This window comes from Carya illinoinensis, chromosome 5 (genome assembly GCF_018687715.1).
Source record: "Carya illinoinensis cultivar Pawnee chromosome 5, C.illinoinensisPawnee_v1, whole genome shotgun sequence".
NCBI lineage: Eukaryota > Viridiplantae > Streptophyta > Magnoliopsida > Fagales > Juglandaceae > Carya > Carya illinoinensis.
In genome coordinates this window covers 39892172-39913785 of record NC_056756.1, presented here as the reverse complement: position 1 = coordinate 39913785, position 21614 = coordinate 39892172, and the positions used below count along the sequence as shown (strand labels likewise).

Below are 21614 nucleotides of genomic sequence, written 5' to 3'. Positions count from 1 at the left end.
CCTTGGGAAAGCTACAGCAACTTTGATGGCCATCAAAGATGTGAAAAGACGTCTAGAAAAAATAATTCTAAAAGGGAACTCAAGCATTATCATACAAGCAATCTCAAACTCCTCCCCCGTACTGGATTGGACCATAAGCTCCATCATCAGTGACATTAAATACCATCTAGATTCTTTTAAAGAATGGATGGTGAGGAAAATCTATTGATCACATAATCGATATGCACACAATTTGTCGTAATGGGCTACGGCAATGCAAGTTTTTGACATCATCCATTTAATCCAAATCTTCCATTCTTTTTTGAATTTCTACAGTAAAAAAATCCGCTGTAGTCAATTTCTTGCTAAAGGTGGGCAATAATTCTATATTGATCCGAACCAATATAGAATTATTGTAGAGGCATACAAGTACTGTAAGGTGCGGCCGATAATTTCTTCCCACGTTAGCGCATTGAATTGGGCAAGGGCTATTGGCTGCGAATGGAGGCGGAACCTGGCGGTGGTCAAAGATGGCTGAGGCGATGAGCGGTGCTAGGGCAGTTCCCTATTACTGGAGGATGGCTAAGTCACGTCCACTGTGGTGGCTTCGGGTTGCAGCCGAGAGAGTAGAGGTGAGGGAGCTTCTGTCTTGATTGCTGCGAATCAAAGCAAAATGGTGCAGCTCTTGAAGAAGCAAACAAAGACTCTCCCCTCCTTTACATGTCTCTTTCAGTCTTTCTCTTTTTCTTCCTCCACCAAGCACCCCAACCCTTCATCAGACGTAAAACCCAATCAAAACCCACTTTCCTCTCTCACAAACGTCCCTCCTTATCCCTGTATCGACACAAATGTCATCCCCTTCTCATCATCGAAGACCCATCTCTATGCCTCCTTCTTCTGCACCCTCATCCACCTCTACTTGACGTGTGGAAGATTTTCTAAAGCGTCTGAAACCTTCTTCTCTCTGCGAAACCACGGTATCGTTCCCATTGTGCCCCTGTGGAATCGGCTACTATGCGAATTCAATGCCTCTGGTTTGGTTGATCAGGTATGGGTTCTTTACAATGACATGCTCGCTTGTGGGGTTCTGCCTAATGTTTTCACCTTCAACATATTGGTTCATTCTTGGTGCAAAGTGGGGAAGTTGGGTCTGGCATTGGATTTGCTTAGGAGTGGGAGTGCGGAGGTTGATACTGTTACCTATAATACTGTCATTTGGGGGTTCTGTGAACAAGGATTGGCTAATCAGGCTTTTGGGTTTTTGTCAGAAATGGTAAAGAAGGGGGTGTATCTAGATTCTATTACTGTAAACATATTGGTTAATGGATTTTGCAAAATTGGGCTGGTAAAGCATGCAGAGTGGGTCATGGATGATTTAGTAAGTGGGGGGATTCATCAAGATACTATGGGTTTGAATTCTTTGATTAATGGGTATTGCAAAGCGGGGGAAATTGACCAAGCACTCAAATGGGTGGAGAATAGGAAAAATAACGGTTTTTTTCCTGACATTGTTACTTATAATACTTTGATAAATGGGTTTTGCAAGATGGGTGATTTTGTTCAGGCCAAGAGTCTTATCGATGAGGTTTTGGGGTCTCAGACAAAGGAGTGTGCGGTTTTGAAAACTGAGGATATGGAGGATGGGGCTGACAGTGTGCATTTGAAGCCGAACCTTATTACACACACTACCCTCATCAGTGCATCCTGTAAGCAGCAAGAGCTTGAGGAAGCACTTTCTGTGTATGAGGAAATGGTTATGAACGGGTTCTTCCCCGATGTTGTTACTTACAGTTCCATTATGTATGGCCTTTGCAAGCATGGGAGATTAGCTGAAGCAAAATCTCTTCTAATGGAGATGGAGAAGATGGGTGTGGATCCCAATCACGTCTCATATACTATTCTTGTTGATTCTCTGTTAAAGGCAGGGAGAGATGTCGAGGCTTTTATTTTTCAGAACCAAATGGTAGTTCGTGGCATTATTTTTGATGTGGTCACACTTAGTTCTTTTATGGATGGACTTTTTAAGGTTGGGAAAGCCAGTGAGGCTGTGCGCATGTTCGGAACATTTTTGAAGCTTAACGTAGTTCCAAATTCTATCACCTATTCTGCACTAATTGATGGGCTTTGCAAGTTAGGAGACATAAATACTGCGGAGTCTGTGCTGCAAGAAATGGTGCAGAAGAATGCTTTTCCAAATGTTATTACCTACTCCTCTATCATAAATGGGTATACAAAGAAAGGAATGCTTGGTGAAGCTGTTAATGTACTGAGGAAGATGGTGCAGCAAAATATCTTGCCAAATGCTTTTGTTTATGCAACACTAATTGATGGCCATTTCAAGGCAGGTAAGCAAGCAACTGCTCTTGATCTGTATAATGAGATGAAAGTGGGAGGATTAGAGGAAAACCATTTTATACTTGATGCTTTTGTGAACAACTGGAAAAGAGGAGGAAGCATGGTGGAGGCTGAGGGACTATTCAAAGATATGATGTCTAGGGGTTTGTTGCCTGACCATGTTAACTATACATCCTTAATGGATGGCTTCTTCAAAGTTGGTAAGGAGTCAGATGCTCTTAACATGGCCCAAGAAATGACACAGAGAAATATTAGGTTTGATGTTGTTGCATATAATGTTTTGATTAACGGTCTATTGAAGCTGGGAAAATATGAACTACAATCTGTTTATACTGGAATGAGAGATTTGGGTTTGTCTCCAGACCATGCTACTTACAACACCATGATTAATGGTTATTGTAAGCGGGGGGACTTAAAAAATGCTTTTGAACTTTGGAATGAGATGAAGAGCCAAGGCTTAATGCCAAATTCAATCACCTCGAACATTCTGATTATGGGGCTTTGTGAAGATGGTGATATCAAGAGAGCAATGGACATTTTGAATGAAATGTTGATGCTGGGTCATCATCCTACTTTAACCACTTATAGAGTTCTGCTTGGTGCATCTGCAAAGAGTATGAGGGCAGATTCAATTTTGCATATGCATGAGCAACTAGTAGGTATGGGGCTTAAACTTGATCGGGCAGTTTATAACACTCTCATCACTACCTTATGCAGGCTAGGGATGACTAGGAAAGCTGCTTCAGTATTGAAAGATATGACACAAAGAGGGCTTGAAGCAGATACTATTACTTACAATGCCCTTATACGTGGGTATTGTGTAAGCACCCATGTAAAGAGGGCATTCACTGTGTATTCTAGGATGTTGGTTCAAGGAGTTTCTCTGAATATTGCTACATACAATCTCCTTCTAGGAGGTCTTTCGGCTGCTGGTTTGATGAGAGAGGCAGATGATTTATTTGGTGAAATGCAGGAAAGAGGATTTGTCCCTAATGCTTCTATTTATGATACTTTAATTTCTGGACATGGCAAGATTGGAAATAAGAAGGAATCAATAAAACTTTACTGCGAAATGGTAACTAAAGGTTTTGTTCCCAAAACTAGCACCTACAATGTGCTTATTAGTGATTTTGCTAAGGTGGGGAAGATGGACCAAGCTAGAGAGCTTTTAAATGAGATGCAGGCAAGAGGGGTGTCTCTAAATTCTTCAACTTATGACATACTGATATGTGGCTGGTGCAATCTATCTAATCAGCCAGAGTTGGACATGGCATGGAAAGTGCGATATCGAGCTGAGGCAAAAAGATTATTCACAGAGATGCAAGAGAAAGGGTTTGTTCCATGTGAAAGTACCCTTTTACGAATTAGTGCTACATTTGCTAGACCAGGAAAGAAGGTTGATGCTCAGAGACTGGTAAAGGAACTGTATAAGAGAAAGAATATATGATAGATTGGCTCAAAACAGAAGACAGGAGATGTCTAGTGTGGATAGCCAACCACTTGAGCACTAATGGAATTATGTGTTACTGCAACATTCCAATTCTATATTTAGACACTTGGTCCTGAAGTACTTTCGGTATGCATTCTTGCTGCCTTTGTATTGGCCTAGAGCATTTATATTATCACATCGCATTTCTTCTAAACTGATCAAAGTCTGTTAATATATTTGAAGAACATTTTTTTACCCCCAAAAAAATAAAATTTTAAGAGAATTAGAATTCAGCCATTATCAATTCTTATTTGGTGTTTTTCGTAATTAACACTAACAATAAGCTGAACAGTAGAGTTCTGAACTGCATTAATGAGTATAAAAATATTTTATTCTTTTTTTTAGGAAAAGCATTTAGTGCATTAAATGAGGAAAAAGCAGCTGCAAGGGGAAGTGGCCTGCTTGTTTCTTATATTTTTACCTCCCTTTACTTATCACCCTTGTATTGGAGCCTCACCTCCCTTCCCAATTCCTCATTTGGTAAGTGTTCAGAAACAACTGCAGCCAGTATCATTTTCAGCAGCATTGTGACCACTATCATGTCGTTCTTCAAGTCCTCCTTCACATCCACTTTACTGTACCAAGACTGCTATTCAAAGTACCTTGAGTTTATTTGTATTCTTGACAGTCAATTTCTCTTTTACTGATTTTCGGTCTCTTTAATTCTAGGACATCTGAGGTGTACAGTTGTTCATCACAAAGTCCAAATATCATTAAATGTTGTAATCACAAGGACAAGAAAGGCCAAAGAAAATGTTGTTTAGGACACTAACAAAAAACAATACGACTATAATTTACAGAGGGCATGGCTCTATCCTATTCTGGATATCTTCATCTTGCATGGCAGGGATGATGGCTCCTAAGTTTTGTAGTTTCCCATTGAAGTTCTTATGAACTGAACGTACTGAACCTTTATGCACTCAATAGATTCTTTAGTGGCACAGGATGCTCATTTATGTCTTTCATCTTCTTCATTTTTATCATCACATTCATTATGCTGTTCTAGCTATAGGCATGGCCTGTAGCCAGGACACTTTGACTATCTGTGCATGGTTTCTTCACTGTTATTTTAACATCCACTGATACCATCCCTTTCTTTAATGCTCTCTCTCTCTCTCTCTCTCTCTCTCTCTCTCTCTCTCTCTCTCTCTCTCTCTCTCTCTCTCTCTCTCTCTCTCTCTCTCTCTCTCTCTCTCTCACTACACACACATTCACACTGATGCTTCCTGCTTTGAGAAAGGAAAGCACCAATTCTAGATCCCTGTCATTAATTTTGATTTATTTTTGAAATATTTATAAGTTATTTTATATTCCAGTTTTCTAATTAAAATCCAAATTATTGTACCTGACTACTTTGGTTAGTTGTTGATTCTTCTAGCTTTGATATGCCCTGTATTTTAGTGAAGTAGAATCATTGCAGTTGAAAGAGTAGTTTCTGCATTCATTCCTTTTGAGTTCGTCTCCCAGAGACATGGTGAATCGTTTCAATTTTTGCTACTTACCCTCTACATTTTACAAATAATATCTTTTTCCGTTAACTTTGCAGAAGTTCTTCATCCCTTTCTGGCAGTCTATAGAAAAAGGATATTTCCATTTCTCTGGGTTCTTGGATATCAAGGGAAGGAAAAAAAATGTTGAACTACTAGTCAAAGCTTCAGAGCAGAAAGAGAAGTTGAAAGTTGACCTGCCCTCCTAGGAGGGGAAAATATTCACCCTGGAAAACATAGTTTCCTAATTAGAATTAATTATTTCCCATACTGTGTTTTGGGACCATGAATAAAAACAAAAATAAAAAATTAAAAGAAATTTAGGATCAAGGAACACTCCTTATGCTCACAGGATTCACTATTTTCTGCTCTTGATTTTTTCACTATAGTCTTGACAAAGATCCACAAATCATCATTTCGGAAACATATGGTCTCTACCCTGCATTTTTGAAACCTCCTTTCATTATGTTTTAGGCTGCACATACCTCTATAAGAAGTTTTTGGTCCTTTTGTGCGTTTGGCATGATCATGAAACCAATTTTGACATAATGCCATTATTTTCTCCCCCTTTTAGCTTCATGCATTCCCCCCTTCCATGGGTATCTGTACCCTTTGTACTTTGTGATCAGCAGATGCAAATAGTGAAGCGTCAATTGCTCTGCCACTTTGCAAAGGACACAATACATTATACAGTATTTAGTTGCTTGTAAGTGTTATACCATACAATCTTTAATAAATTACTTATTTTAGTGCTCTAGAGATTTTGTTCCTTGATTTCTTCACTTTGCTTTAGGTCATTTCTGGCCTTTCAGCATAATCTTTCCAGCCATGTTGTGCTGGTTTAACGGTTGGAGAGGAAAGATAGGCCCTGAAAAGGAGCCACTGAAAGCCTCATATACTGGCATATCAAAAGCTCTAAAAAGCACTCGTATAATTCAAACCTTGTTGTCTTGTATGGATTTTCAGTACTGGTTCAAAGGGCACAAAACGGGACTAAGGTGACATAGATGCGAGAAGGTAATACAATGATTTATTCATTCCACTATTTTGTATATCTTTGTTAACTGGATATTTACTGCTGGTTAGTTAAATAATATTACACTTCCGTATGAAGCCGTCCATATCTGTAGAAAGCAGTCTAGCTCCATGATTTACACCCTTGCCTAGCGTTTAGTGAATTTCCTTTTCATTTATACTAGTAATGTGGTTGCCGTATTTGAAGTTGATTCTATGCATTGCTTTCTTTTAGTTGTTGCTTAGTAAAATAGATGAAGATTCAATATTTATATGCTAGCTGTTTTTCTAGTTTCTTATACCGGGAAATGATTCATACAATTGGTATACAGACATGGAACAATAATGATAACTTGATGTGCTATGGACTCTTATGTTTACTGACAGTAAATACAGAGTAGATGTGACTGTAATAGATCTCTACTTTTTATGTATTGTGTATTATACTGTTCACATCTATCAGTACAAGGCCTCAATTGTTTGATGTCCTCACTGCCTCTGTCAAATAAGGAACATGTACACTTGGAAAGAACGAGGAAGCTGAAAGAGCTTTCCAGAATCATGGATACGGTAATTAGTGCATGTTTGGGATTTGGTGGGAAATATAGCTTATGGCTTTAAGACTTATAACTTATAACTTAAGTAATAAGTTCTATTATTAAAAATTTATTTACTGTTTGGTAACCATATATTTAAAGCACTTTCAAACACGTTGTGATTGTTTAGAAATAAATTTAAAAAGTGATTTATGAGGTAGAAATGACGATTATTTGAATTTTTAAAGATTATGACCATATCCTTGAAAGTTTGAAAGTTGTAATTTTCTTAAAATTGTATGAGTATTTTCGTCCATTGACAGTCTTTTTAAATTCGAATTACGTTCCATATTATCTGGAAAAGTACGTTTGAGTAAAATTATCATTTAAAAATGCTTTTTCTTAAACTTATTATTTAACTTATTTGAGATTAAAAGTGGTTTAACATGTAACACTCAAAACAACCTAATTTTTCTATTAAAGACCTTTTAAGACTATATAAACACTTTTTAAGACTCATACTGCAATCCCAAACAGGCCCTTAGTAGTATTACACTCTTGGCGTTATAACCATTTCTTTACAAATGAAAGTGGTTATTTGAAACTTGAAATCTCTTTATTCTCTTGTTAGCATCAAACGCGCACGAGAGTTATGTCAGATTTGGGAATTGGTTACAGCAAAGACCTTCAGAAACAGGCCTAAGGCACTAAAATCGTGCTTCTGACATTTTATTCCTATATGACCTTCTAGGCTTCTGCCAACTCTATCTTCTGTCTCAAAAATTTGTCCTTAATAAAGTTCCCGATTTTCTGATCGCAACTTATGAATTGAAAAATAATATAACTTTCTATAATTGATTGAAGTTTTGTTGATGCCAAGTGTCTTTTTCTCCATATAATTCCAACCCTAGTTTCTGGTTCAATAGGTAAGAGTGAATCCTTGATTCATAGTTCTCAAGTCGACAAGAATACCCATCATTAATCCTCAAGGGATGGAAGGGGCAAAATAAGGAAGACTTGATTGCTAATCCTCTTACTCATGTTATATTTGAATCTTTGCTATCAATTTTGAATTGAGATTAAACCTACGTTTAGTTCAATCCACCCATAGTTTAAAGTTTAAAGTTCATTGTTGATTATTCTCTTTATGGATCGCTTTAGTTGTCCATGGATATTGCTTCTCATGGTGCGCTTGACATGCATTGTTTTGCAGAATCATCTTGGGCTTTTTCACTTTGGATCATGACCCGAAGGTTTCGAAAAAACTTTGATTTATGGAAAAATCATTATTGGTTTATTTCAAGAAGACAGGGTCTATGTGGTCTTGCATGCATTCCCACTTCTGCAAATAGGTCAACGGCCACTTAAGAGTCCAAACATCTTGGAAGGGGTTTAGTACCAACGTAAGAGCTGTCTGGACTAACAGAGAGAACGCCGAGGCATTTTCTTGGAGCTGCCTTCCAAGACTTTGAAGACTTCCTCCAGAGATGAAAGGGACACTAGGGAAAAATTTTCCCGTTAGAAGTAGTTGAATTGGGCAGTTCTGATATTATACCTAACATTATGCTTCTAAGAAATGGGCTGAATTGCAAAGGATGATTAGAGAAAAGAAAATCAAGGTACTAAAAAGATTTTAGAAATTAAGGTGCTAAAATTCTTCCTCTAAATGTTTTGTTTATTGCATAATGGCCACTGGTAGGCGAACATAATTACTTACATTTTTCTGTTTAATAGCTCTAACTATTCATATACATTGCGTGGGAATACAAGTAGTTAGCTGCAACATGCAAACACATCTTCGTTTCTGATGATCAAATTTTATTTTTTCCCATTGAAAATATGCAAATGCATTTTGCAGGGCATAAGATAGTTCATATGTAACACTTCTATTTACTTTCTTTAAAAAAAAAAATTCTTTATTTTTTATGTTTATATATTTGTGTTTAATGCAGCTTTACTTATGTTTTTTTAATTATTGATAAGAATTCTCTTGTTAAGACCCTGTGGAATCGATTAAAACGTCAGATTCATACCACAACCATGATTATTGAATAAAACTTCAGTCCAACAATTTCCCGAGTAAATCATCACACTGTTTGATGTAAAGAAGCATGCAGCAGGCATTCCTCTCCAACGCACATGGCAAAAGGAGCAAATTTTTCACATTTGCAAAATTTTTGAGTATAATTCTTGGATTTGGACTAATAATGTTGTCAAAGAGCAAACTCCTCCTCTAAGACAGAGATAGAAGATGTATGAGAGAGAGAGAGAGAGAGAGAGAGAGAGAGAGAGAGATTAAAAAACAAGCAGGGTGTGGAAATGAACAAATAATTATAAGAGATTATAACAATGTTACATGAAACTGCACGAAACAATTTTGAGGACAAATGTCTTCCGAGTTCAATGTGGTTTCATAATTGATTAAGAATAACTATCCCTATATAACCAACCTGTAAGAGTTCCAAGGTATTCATTCATTCCAGCAAAATCCTGGAGATAAAATTCTGGCAATAATTATGATATGAGAGACATGCTTTGTACTTGAACATTCTAGTGTCGCAGATGTCTGTCAATCAAGCACTGGCATCGCAGCGGAGGATAATTTGCTACATTTCATGCTCAGGATTTAGAGGCCAGGTCACTTCTGCATCAGTTGGGATCTATTTGCAGCAATCACCTTGGATTAAGATCCAAAAACCAACTCTTTTAAAGATGTTAGAGGTGAGCCATAACCATAAACTACGGTGTCCCTCCACAGAGCCATTCCTGTTACAAGGATAATTATATCAGAGATATTTTCCACCTGAAACACTATAATCAATGGATGGGCCAAAACATATTTTTCTGTATATAACTCTAAAAGAGTAATTGGCTTGTTGTACTGCTGAGGAAGAGGGACAACCTATCCACAAAAACAAACCGGTTGATGCTGCAAAGAAGAATTCCTTACTAATAGCTTTGAAACTGCAATCACAATACAATACCTTGTTTCAGTTTGAGATCCAAATGGCTGCTCAAAAAACATTAAAGATACCAGTAGAGACCATCTCTTTTAGTTAGGGTTTTCTTACCAGTACAAGCATAAAATATTCCCATATCCATAAAACAAAGAAGCCCAAGATGAACCAAGGAACCTGCAATCAGAGATGAACCATCATTTTGTTAATGTGTATATAGCAATAATTCACCTATACATCAAAGAATAAGCTCAACAATAAAGGGTGTTAAACCAGGTTGAGAAGAAGTTCATGAAAATCTATTGGTTGGTATATAACCTCCTAGCAGTCTAAAGAAGCCAAATGATATATGTACAAGAATTCTGCGATACTTCCCATTTCAATCAAAAAATGATAAAACAATATTTGACACTGATCATAGATAATTTATGCATGGAGATTTTCTGTTGATGGAGAGAGCAGCCATTTGGACAGACCACTCCACTGCAACAACCTTTCTTTTCTCACAAAAAAATGGATTCCACCAACAGATTTGGAGTCAATAAACATAAGAATCACAATTGCTTCATAGGACTGCCCTTCTTTTAACTGCAAGTACTAAGGTATATAGTCTTTGCAATATATGCCATGCTAGGCGTCATTATAAACAATACCATGGTAGACGGCAAGCATAATTATTTTATTAACTGGTTGAAGGACCTACGTGATATGTAGGAATAGCTAAATTTATTAAATAAAAATAGTGGAGGTAACTAAGTTAGCACACCTTGAACCATTATGCAATAAATAAAACCTTTAAAAGAGCGTCAATGCTAGCATTTTGATCCCCAAAATTTTGGTTGAGAACTTTGATCTCCTCTCTCCTTATCATCCATTGTTTCTATCTTAGAATTGAGAATCTTCACAAATCTTACTTGAGTGAAGGGAAGTACTAACAGTAATTTATAAATCCATTTGTTACAAAACTTGAAAAAAAAAAAAAAACCTAGGTTGAGAAAACCAGAAAGACATCCCTTTTGAAACTAAAAGTCCAGTACTCCCAAATAAAAGTTATTAATTAAGTAGATACAATATTTGTCATTAAATAACTTTAACTTAGTAACATATTTTATTTAATTATAATTTAAATAACAATTCTCATGTGGAGGAATAATCAACCTGAAATAGCAAATGACTTCTAAACTTCCAAAATTTCTAATGGATTAAAGGTTGAGTGATTATGATTGAGTTCAAACCTTTTAGCTTCCAAAATTTATAATTTGAGTAAGGATGTGTGGTTTCATACAAAGCGAGCTGTTTCCAAAAGATAATAATAGATATAGATGTACCGTATGAAGCAAGTTTTACAGAACAATGACTATCTTATTTCACCATTGAAATCACAAAATGAAAAAGGCTAGAGGGACAAGAGCATTACCACATAAAGTCACGAATGAAGAGTGCACGTGGGATCATAAGTCCATTTCCCATCATAGCAAGCAACATTGAGAAAGCTGATAAGCCCTTGATGTTATCAGGATTTAGGAAATTTGTCCACTGAACAGGAGTACAAAGTCTCAGTATAAAAATGAAAGAGATTTCCCTGTTAGATATGTTGCAATTCTATAACAGCAAGCCTAGCTTAGCTTACCACTTGTGAAACTGGCATCCACATGAAGAGAAGGGTAGCTGTCCACCCAGAAATTGCTCCAACAAACTTCGCACCTTTCTCTGAAAGTTTTCCCAGTCTTGCCTGCAAATCTTAGCAACTACACGTTTAGAAACGACACAAATTTCCAATTTCTCTTATAAAGAAATTTTAAATATGAAAAATCATTTGAACACAGACATTTTTACCAGATGAAAAACCGTGAATTGTTCATGTTCATATCAAAGGTAACTGCCTAATCTCACAGTACGTTTTGAGATGAATTTGTCTGGATGGAAATGTACCGAGATAAGCCCTTTTGATTTTAATTTGTCAATTGTGAAGAAAAGAAGTGATGAAAAGGAAGAAAAGAGAAGTAATTTTATTAGTATTTTCTTTTGTTTGAGTAATGAAAGGAAGAGAGGAGAAAATAAGTGTAAAGAATAGAGTCCACTAAGGGTGTGTTACACTTACCTAGTGTTGTAAAGCATAGAGAATAGAAACAAGAGGGGAAAACCATTTGTTCAAAACCCTACTGTTTATTCATTACTGTTCTCCTACATATACTAAACATGCAATTGACAATTATACCTTCATGAGTTGTACTTATTATAATAATGCCCTCTAACACCTAGTACACAATATCCTTCCAACTCTCACAAATCCTTCCAATTTTGACAGAAATATAATGGAGCCTTTTTCACTTCTCTCATTAAATATTCGTAGAAGAAATGTGATTAAATTTTATGACACAGTTACACTTCTCTTTGTTCCACTTCAGTTGATCTAAACCAACTGAAATACATAAAGGACCCTTCTACTGTGCCGCCTAACTCTTACCGCTGGACTAGTGCAATCTGACTTTTTTTCCTAAACATTTTTTAAACATCTTTAAACATTTAAAAATAATACACAAATTCACTAGTAGTAACTTTTTTAAACATTTAAAAAAAAGGAAAAAAATTCATATGCACTAGCGGTCAAACCCAGGGACTAGCATTCTCGATACATAAAACACGTGAGGTTTGAGAGTTACACTTTTTTAAAAACCAACTGAATTAATGTGTCTGGTCAAGGTTCATTTCATTGTGGGATCATCAATACAAAAGATAATAAATTTTAAAAATGCAGAATGTCACCCAAATATTCTAACTGTAGCAACGGAGTGACAATTGTAGGGTGGTTAGCTTTCTCTTGAAAGGACATCTCTCTCTCCGTAGACTTTCTCTCCATACTCTTTCTCCTAGTGATGGTTAGCTTTCTTTCAGTTCTTTAGTTTAGGTAGTTAACGACGGTTCTCACGGCCGCGTTTACTGGGTTATACTGATACACTATGCTGTGGTTTAAGGAGTTAGTTATAGACTCAAAATGCTTCACTCTTGAAAAGGAAGGGGGTAGGGTGGTTATCACAGAAAAAACATGGAAGATGGTGGCAAAGATAATCCTGGGCCCTTCAGCAGTGCAGTGATTGGCTAAGGCAATGGAGGTCTGCTCAACGGAAGAACAAAAGGAATTCTATACCACAAAAAGGGAAGGCATAGTAGCTTCATTGTTCAACGGTGCTCAAACTCGAGAGGGCGTTATTTGGCAGTGGCAGAATATGGAGGTGGAGGGAGGAGGAATTTCATATTTGTACCTGAGGAAGAAGGAAATGGATGGAATAAGATGGGGGAAGCGTTATGGGACCTCTCTGATGAAAAGAGGAAAGTGCACATCGATAGCAATCGGAAAAGGATGATGATCAAGACGCAGCCACAAACTTTGTCTTATAGGGAGGCTCTGATGGTGGAACAGCCACGAGCACAGCGGACTGAAAACGAAGGCAGGCTAGTACAAATGGGTAAGGCAATGGGTAAGGCCCCTGACAGAGAGACATGCAATGTACAGAGTCAGGATAACAGTAGACAGGTAGGTGGAGTGACAGACGGGGAGACGTTGAAAATGCTAAGGGAAGTGAAGTCGCAGATTGAAGATCTGCAAATGACTATAGAATTATTAATAAAAAAGGAAAGGGGGCATGATTATAATGGGCCGGGTTTGGGCTTGGAAGGGGGGGCGAATCTGGCCCAGAGGTCTTTAAATCTCGGCAAAAGTGGGCCTGCGGTAAAAGGCCCAAGCAAGAGGCTAAGTGATCCAGCCTCAGGCCACGGGCCGTTAGTAACAAAAAACTGGAGGATCCGTAACCCGAGACCCGATCCAGCTACGTTGGGAGCAGAGAAACTGCGACCTGATCCTTCTACATCGGAAGCAGAGAAATCGAGACCCGATCCTTCTACCCATGTGCAGGCCGAACTAACAACGGCGAAACTTGCGCCGGTAACACAGACAGCGCCGGCGAAGAGGGTGGAGCAGATCCTGCCGTCACGGGTGGAGGAAAACGAGGAGATCCAACCCCCGATGGCACTTTTCCCAGATTTCTTTGCACAGAACTCACCGATAATTAACACGGTGAAGTTTGTTGCTCAAACGGAGGTACATGGTACAGAGGATGATCATTTAGACTTATTTTTTGAGTATGGGACTGAAAGGAATCAGGAGACAGTGGAGGAAAATGAAGAAAATCAACTCTCAAGAGCATCCCCACCTACGGGTTGTGGACAGAACTTAGTTGGTAAAATAGTTTCATTCATTGGTAACCAAAGTAATGAAATAAGTATGGTTCCTGCCTCTCAAGAGATATATCAACCGAATGCCATAAGGGAGATAACTGGTATTCCATCTGAACACATATCAGATGGTGTGGAGGCAGTGAACACAATGGTAGAATGGGAAGGTCATAATCAGGGTGTAGGGCAGGGGGACAAGAATCCGTTCCCTCTAGACTATCTTTTACCAAATGAGTGTGAGATATCGGATTGGGTTTTCAAAAAGGTGAAAGATATTCAGCATATAGTGGGTATGAAGTGTGTGGGCTATGAAGAACAATTTCTGGCTCTCCTCACGGACATTGAGGCGGGTCACTCGCATTCTAAGAATAAAGGAGCCAATAAACAAAGGGAGCTTAAGAGATTGGATTAGTTAGTCATTGAATGAGGGTAGTTCAAACCGAGATAGGACCAAAGGGAAGGGTACATTTGTTTCGTTGTGAAGCCAAAAATAGTGTCTTGGAATGTTCGAGGGCTAAATGAGTATAACAAGCACTCTTGCATAAAAACTTATTACGGAAATGGCGGGCGGATATTGTGTGTCTACAAGAAACCAAATTGAAACTGGTGACCAGAAAAATAGTGAAAAGTGTGTGGCATTGCCCTTATGTAGATTGGGTCTATTTGGCTTCGAATGGGGCTTCGGGGGATATCCTTGTGATGTGCGACAAAAGGATGGTGATGAAGATTGAGGAATTTATAGGGGAATATATGGTGGTTGTTTCTTTAAAGATGGTGGAGGATAACTTCTTATGGGCTTTTGCAGGAATCTATGGACCAAATGTTGACAACATCAGACACCATCTATGGGAGGAACTTGCGGGGGTTCACAACTGGTGGGACCTTCCGTGGTGCATAGGAGGGGACTTTAACATCATAAGGTTCCCCAGTGAAAGATCGGGTGACAGTCGTCTACGTCCAGCAATGACAGAGTTTTCCGATTGTATTTTTGAATTGAACCTGGTGGATCTACCACTCATTGGTGGCCCTATTACTTGGTCCAATAGCCAGACGTGGTCACGGTTGGATAGATTCTTAATATTGCCAGAGTGGGAATGTCAGTATCCAGAGGTCAGTCAGAGGAGATTGCCGCGTATATGCTCAAATCACTTTCCAATTTTACTGGATGGAGGAGGCATTCAAAGTGGGAGGCGGTACTTCAAGTTTGAAAACATGTAGCTTAAAAGCGAGGGCTTTGTGGAAAGGGTAAGGCATTGGTGGTCCTCTTACCAGTCTAATGGTACTCCTTATATTCTTGCAGGCAAACTAAAAGCTTTAAAGGAAGTTTTAAAGCTCTGGAATTCCCAATCTTTTGGTGATTTAGGGGAGCAAAAGAAAAACATGATGGAGGAGTTACAGGTTCTTGAAAGGATCAATGAAGGTAGATCTCTCACCACAGAGGAAAGATCAAGAAAGGCATAATTGACCTCAGAGCTGGAAAGAGTTTTATCACTTGAAGAGATATCTTGGCGACAGAAATCAAGAGCATTGTGGTTGAAAGAAGGGGACCGAAGTACAAAATTCTTCCATAGAGTGGCAAACTCTCATAGGAGGAATAACACCATTGAGATGCTGAATATCAATGGTAGTGCCACTCTTATAGGAGGAATAACACTATTGAGATGCTGAATATCAATGGTAGAGAGTACAATGAGGCACCTGTGACGGGAACATGTGCTGAATTTTTTCGAATAGCTATTTACAGAAAGAGAGGGATGGACGCCAAAAGTGGATGGACTTGTATTTGATTCCATTGAGTCACAGACCGCGGCATGGCTGGAAAGAGCGTTTGAGGAAGAGGAGATATATGAAATGTTCAGACGTATGGGGCAAGACAAAGCACTAGGACCAGACGGCTTTTCGATGGGGTTCTTCCAAACTTCTTGGGAGGTGGTAAAAGAGGATATATTGAAGGTATTCCAAGAACTATTCTCGTCTGGGAAATTCATGAAAAGTTTAAATACGACTTTTAGTGCATTAATTTCGAAGAAGACCGAGGCTGTGGAAGTGAAGGACTTTAGGCCCGTTAGCCTCATTAACGGGGTCTATAAAATTATCTCAAAGGTTCTGGCAAACAGGTTGGGGGCGGCCATTGGTAAGATAATCTCAAAACCACAAAATGCATTTGTTAGGGGTCGTCAAATACTGGATTTGGTATTAATAGCCAATGAGTGTTTGAATAGTAGACTAAAATCTAGTATTGCAGGGATTATTTGTAAGTTAGACATGGAAAAGGCATATGACTATGTAAATTGGGACTTCCTGATTTACCTACTGATGAGGTGTGGCTTTGGAAAAAAATGGTGTAGGTGGATCAAATGGTGCATTTCAACGGCAAAATTTTCAGTTCTAATTAATGGCAGTCTAGAAGGATTCTTTAACAGCTCAAGAGGCTTAAGACAAGGGGATCCATTGTCCCCACTCCTCTTTGTTATCATCATGGAGGCCTTAAGTAGAATGTTAATGGCGATTGTTACCAATGGTATGCTAGCTGGATTTTCAGTGGGTGATTTGAATAGGGGCTTTACCTCGATCTCTCTCTTACTTTTTGCAGATGACACTCTAATTTTCTGTGAGGCTGAACAAGAACAACTGAGGACACTAAAAACGCTACTATTATGTTTTGAAGCAGCATCGGGTTTGAGAGTGAATTTTGATAAATCAGAACTAGTCCCAGTTGGGAATGTTAGTAGAGCTCGACAGTTGGCTAGCATACTAGGGTGTAAGGTAGCCACCCTTCCTATGACATATCTGGGTTTACCATTGGGGGCAGCTTCACAAGCCATAGCTATCTGGGATATAGTTATCGAGAAAATAGAAAAAAGATTAGTTGGATGGAAAAGATTGTACTTGTTGAAAGGAGGCTGAGTGACCCTGATAAAGAGTACTCTCTTTAACTTACCCACTTATTTTCTGTCTTTATTCCCAATTCCAGCTTCTATGGCTACAAGGATCGAAAAACTGTATCATAATTTCCTTTGGAGTGGGTTGGGGGATGAATTCAAGTTTCACCTAATCAGTTGGAATAAGGTGTGCAGACTAATTTCTTCAGGTGGATTGGGGATAAAGAACTCGAGAACCTTCAATCGGGCACTCCTAGGGAAATGGTTGTGGAGATATAATATGGAGTCGGAAGCATTATGGAAATTAGTAGCGGATAGTAAACATGGCAGTCTATGGGGGGGCTGGTGTACTAGAGAGGGGAATGGATCGTATGGAGTGGGGATCTGGAAGCAAATAAGAAGAGGGTGGGGGATGTTTGCCAATCATACTAAACTCTTGGTGAGGGAGGGCACACGTACAAGATTTTGGAGAGACATTTGGTGTGGGGAGGAGGTACTAAAGGATTATTTTCCATCGGTATACCAAGTGGCTTGTGATCAAGAAGCTTCGGTGGCGGACCTAGTGGTTCACTCAAGGGATCAAGTTATTTGGAACGTCACTTTTTGTAGAGCAGCACATGATTGGGAAGTAAACACTTTCACGGAGCTTTTTAACCTACTGTATTCTATGAAGCCAAATGGTTTGTAGGAAGATAAGCTATGGTGGAAACCTACGGGTAAAGGTACTTTCTCGACTCGCTCTTATTATAAGGCTCTTACAGTTATACCAAACTCTTCGTTTCCATGGAGAAGATTGTGGAGGAATCAGGCACCTCCCAAAACACTTTTCTTCATTTGGATAGCAGCCCTGGGTAAAATATTGACTACCGATAACTTGCGAAAGCGTCGGGTAATCATTACTGATTGGTGTTGTATGTGTAAGAAAGATGGTGAGTCAGTGAATCATCTCCTGCTACATTATGAGACAGCTAGAGTCTTGTGGTGTGAAGTATTCAGCCGAGTAGGACTAAATTGGGTGATGCCGAAGTCAGTAGTGGAATTATTAGCCAGCTGGGTGATGCCGGGAGGAGATCCAAAAATCAAAGTTGTGTGGAAGATGGTACCGATCTGCATTATGTGTGGCAAAAGTATAATGAACGAACATTTGAAGATAAGGAGCAGACTACGGAGGAGATTCATATCTTATTTTTCAATACTTTATTCATGTGGTCTCTAGCTATAGACTTCAATGGACAAAATGTACATGACTAGTGACTACCATAGCCAACTAGATAGGTCTTATCTCTTGTATACCATCTTGTGTACTTGGGCTATGCCTATTATTATTAATAAGATTGTGCTTACTTATCAAAAAAAAAAAAAAAACATTGGCACATTACCAAGCATGACTATTTGAGAATGACAGCTTTTGTTCCTTGTATTGGGGAGCTTGATCCACATTACATAGACAGCAGTTATGGAAACCTTTGAGTGACTCAGGTAAACACCCAGAGGGAAAGACCTTACAGATCCTTTGGGGCTCTAGATCACAAAAATAAAGATCAACGCGCACGCGCGCACACACACACCCCTGCATACTATGCTTAGAACTGCACTGGACAAGGCCAGGTCACATTAGCGTGTGCCTGATTTGGCTCACAAAGGGAAGGTAGAAAAAAGAATGAGGCATGTATTTGTAAAAATCTATTATTAATGATCAAAAAAATATAGTTTACCGATAAAAAATCTATTATTAATGAATTTAATTTTAGTTTGAACACATTTGAAATTGAGCAATATTTCTTTGTGACTGATTATCTACAAATCATATCATGCATTTTTCTTTGGTAATCTTTGACATGAAATAAATACGTGATAACAAGAAGTACATCTATCCATGATTCTATTCGCATGACAGGGAACAATATTGAAAAATCCCTTTGAAAATAAGAAAGGGAAGGAACTCTTATGGTTTGGAAAGTGACTCTAAAGTACGTCTTGGTCGATGAGTTCAACAATGTGAAAAGTTAAGGAATCTAACAATGAAGAGTTATTAAATGTATTGATTGTTTTGGTGAAGAGTTTCACTCATTGTCCAGCAAAAAAAGTTTAATCATGTTGGAAGACAGTGTCCACAATGTCTCTGTCAACTCTTAAAGCATGGTTTCTTAGGGATGGGTTTCTCTCCTCCTTCATGAGTAAGAATATTAATTTACCAACACCATAGACAAAAGAAAGGAAACTTTATGCACCTAGAATTAAACTGAGCTGTGTGCCAATGCTTTCCTCATGTATGACTCATAACCCATCAGTTTGACGTAAATAAAAACAAATAAACAGCCCACAGGTAGTGTAAACTTACCATAATAACGGCCGCCACTGCTATAACAAAAGCTATTGCCCCAGGCAAGATACTGTTTGGTATATATGGGACAAAGGTAGACCACATAATCTGCATTAAATATTTTCATTGTCAATATTGAACCCAAATTTTAGAAACATCATCATTATCTAAATACCAAAATAAATACTTGATGTTCGTGTGTTTGGGGGTGCTAATAGAGAGGTTGATAGAAAGAGGGGGGGGGATTACTTGGGGAAGTGCAGACAGCCCGCCAATAGTAATAAAATCTTCCCAAAGACGCCATAATCCAGAATTGAGCCATTCAAAATAATTCATGAAATTCAATACAAGTCCTGCTGCGACAACAACTGAAGTGACCACAAAATAAGGCAGAGGCATGGCTTCAGCCAGTGCAAGCTGTGCAAATACCACATATTGTGATAGCACGCCTAATGTTTGTACAACGATCACCTCATTCTCCTTCTTCTTTGTAAAATATGAGAGGAGTGAAAGGTTTCCCAGCAAACCAGTAAACATCCCCTGCATTTGCAACATTAGGTTCCTTAAGTTCAAAGGCAAATTATCTGCCTGGTTGATTATAAAAAATAGCAAAATAAAATTGTTTGAAGTTTTGAATCTTGGACTCTCCATGATGTAATAATGGAAGAGGATTGAGACATCACTCAGCTGAGCATAACAAAGCCATGGAAGAGGATTGAGACATCACTCAGCTGAGCATGACAAAATTACATAGTATTGCTATAAATAACAAAGACACTGCTGTAATGATTTACCAGCCATGGGACGGCTAAAAGGGCTGTTTTGTTACCAGCCAAAAGATTGCGAGCGTTAAGGATGATCTGAGGCATTTGCAGTAACAGAAATGGGATATTTGATGCTCCAGAGAACTTTGCAGTTAACGAATCCCATTGCTCAAAGCTCTTACTGCCCCCATATTTCACTGATCCCTTTCAAAACCCCCAAATGGAATCCATCAGTAAATTGAATTAAAACCAAGGGCTTATAGCTCAGCCATAGGATAAGAGGAAAATGAAAAATGAAAAATGCAACATCATAGGAGCACAATTTGTTTTTGGTTCTAGAAAATGTGAGTATTAATTGAGCCTCTACTCATTTTTCAGCTCAACTAAGTTGAGCTTCTATTAGGAAAAAGAGAACACAAGATGTAAGGCCTCAAATTAATTTCAACCAAATACAGTACTGAGAATTAGAATTTCATTAACATCTTATACAATGTTATATATCAAAGCAAAAAGCCAAAAAAAGAACAAGAAAATTCCTATAACCAAAGCTTTAGTTGTTATAACATCATATCTATTAGCTTTTCCTTTAGCACCAACTGTGAAAAAGGAGATAGGAAATTGAATCTTTTGAAAAGCGAGATCCTACTCAACTAGGTGTCAACAATCATTTTGCTCAACTGACCGGTCCTGTACGTACCCCTCCGCCACCAAAAAGAAAATCTCAACCAGAAATTTGCTTAGGTATTAATTTCTTGAGATTAACCAAATGGCTCTTCCACTACGCCACGTTAACTAAATCGAATCTTTTGGAAAAGTGAGTACAACGATTATTCAGCTGACTAGCTTGGATTAATGATATCGGTCTTCTGTAAACTGTCTATCCCCCAACCACGACAAAATAAATACCGATTATCTATTGATTTTGCTTGAAATTGTGAATTAGAGAATGAGAAATGGAAAGCCCGAAATTGTTCGGGATTTCTCTTCTTTATCGGTAAACTCATTCCATTTTCTCGGCCCGGCAAACACTGCATTGGCTAAACCTGTAGACTAAAACACAAGGAGCTCGGAGTCGGAGTGGAAGTACCTCGTGAAGGGGATGTGGGACGTCGGAGTCAAGAGCGGAAGGAGCCGGAAAACGGATGAGTCGGCGGTGAAGCAAAGGAGTGAAAGAATCATACTTAAAAGAGAGGGGGCTTTGGAGAGTGGAAGAGAGGAAGGGCTTTGGTGGTGGCAGCGAGTGGCAGTAGTTTGGGGACAAAGAAGGATGTTGAGGACCAACCGGCGCCTGACTACCAAAGGAAACCACGAGAGACTTGGCCATTGAAGAAGTATTAAGGATAGGATTATGTCGTTCGATACAGAAGAACGAACGGAGATTGATGGAGAGCGAGAGAGACAGAGAGAGGGAGAGAAGGGTGGCAGCGGGAAAAGTTGTTCACTGCAGATTGGGTAGCGAGAAATGTGGGAGTGCGGAGAGGACACGTGGAAAGAAGTCGTTAAAATTATATATATTAAACAGATATTAATTATTATAGGAAAATATTTTGACAATTAAAAATTATATAAAAATAAATTTATAAATTAACAGATTT

General features: G+C 38.5%; 2 protein-coding genes across 11 annotated transcripts; one reads left to right on the top strand and one right to left on the bottom strand.

Annotated features, from left to right (window-relative positions):
• Window positions 1-228: 228 nt before the first annotated feature.
• On the top strand, window positions 229-8700 carry LOC122309869 (pentatricopeptide repeat-containing protein At5g14770, mitochondrial). 10 transcript variants are annotated; one of them, XM_043123609.1, is made up of 5 exons: window positions 229-3910; window positions 5370-6016; window positions 6277-6327; window positions 6835-6894; window positions 8074-8700. In XM_043123609.1, the coding sequence occupies exon 1, from the start codon at window positions 653-655 to the stop codon at window positions 3779-3781; it is 3129 nt and encodes a 1042-aa protein (XP_042979543.1). In that variant the 5' UTR covers window positions 229-652; the 3' UTR covers window positions 3782-3910; window positions 5370-6016; window positions 6277-6327; window positions 6835-6894; window positions 8074-8700. The 10 variants fall into 10 exon arrangements, with proteins under 10 accessions (XP_042979543.1, XP_042979545.1, XP_042979542.1 ...); XM_043123611.1 differs by lacking the exon at window positions 5370-6016; XM_043123608.1 differs by lacking the exon at window positions 6835-6894.
• Window positions 8701-9172: 472 nt separating this feature from the next.
• On the bottom strand, window positions 9173-21500 carry LOC122311837 (maltose excess protein 1-like, chloroplastic). The gene is made up of 9 exons (XM_043126558.1): window positions 21107-21500; window positions 20050-20223; window positions 19505-19795; window positions 19274-19363; window positions 11448-11549; window positions 11235-11353; window positions 9932-9994; window positions 9763-9824; window positions 9173-9626 (listed from the first exon to the last, which is right to left on the bottom strand). The coding sequence occupies exons 1-9, from the start codon at window positions 21341-21343 to the stop codon at window positions 9544-9546; spliced, it is 1221 nt and encodes a 406-aa protein (XP_042982492.1). The 5' UTR covers window positions 21344-21500; the 3' UTR covers window positions 9173-9543.
• Window positions 21501-21614: the final 114 nt, after the last annotated feature.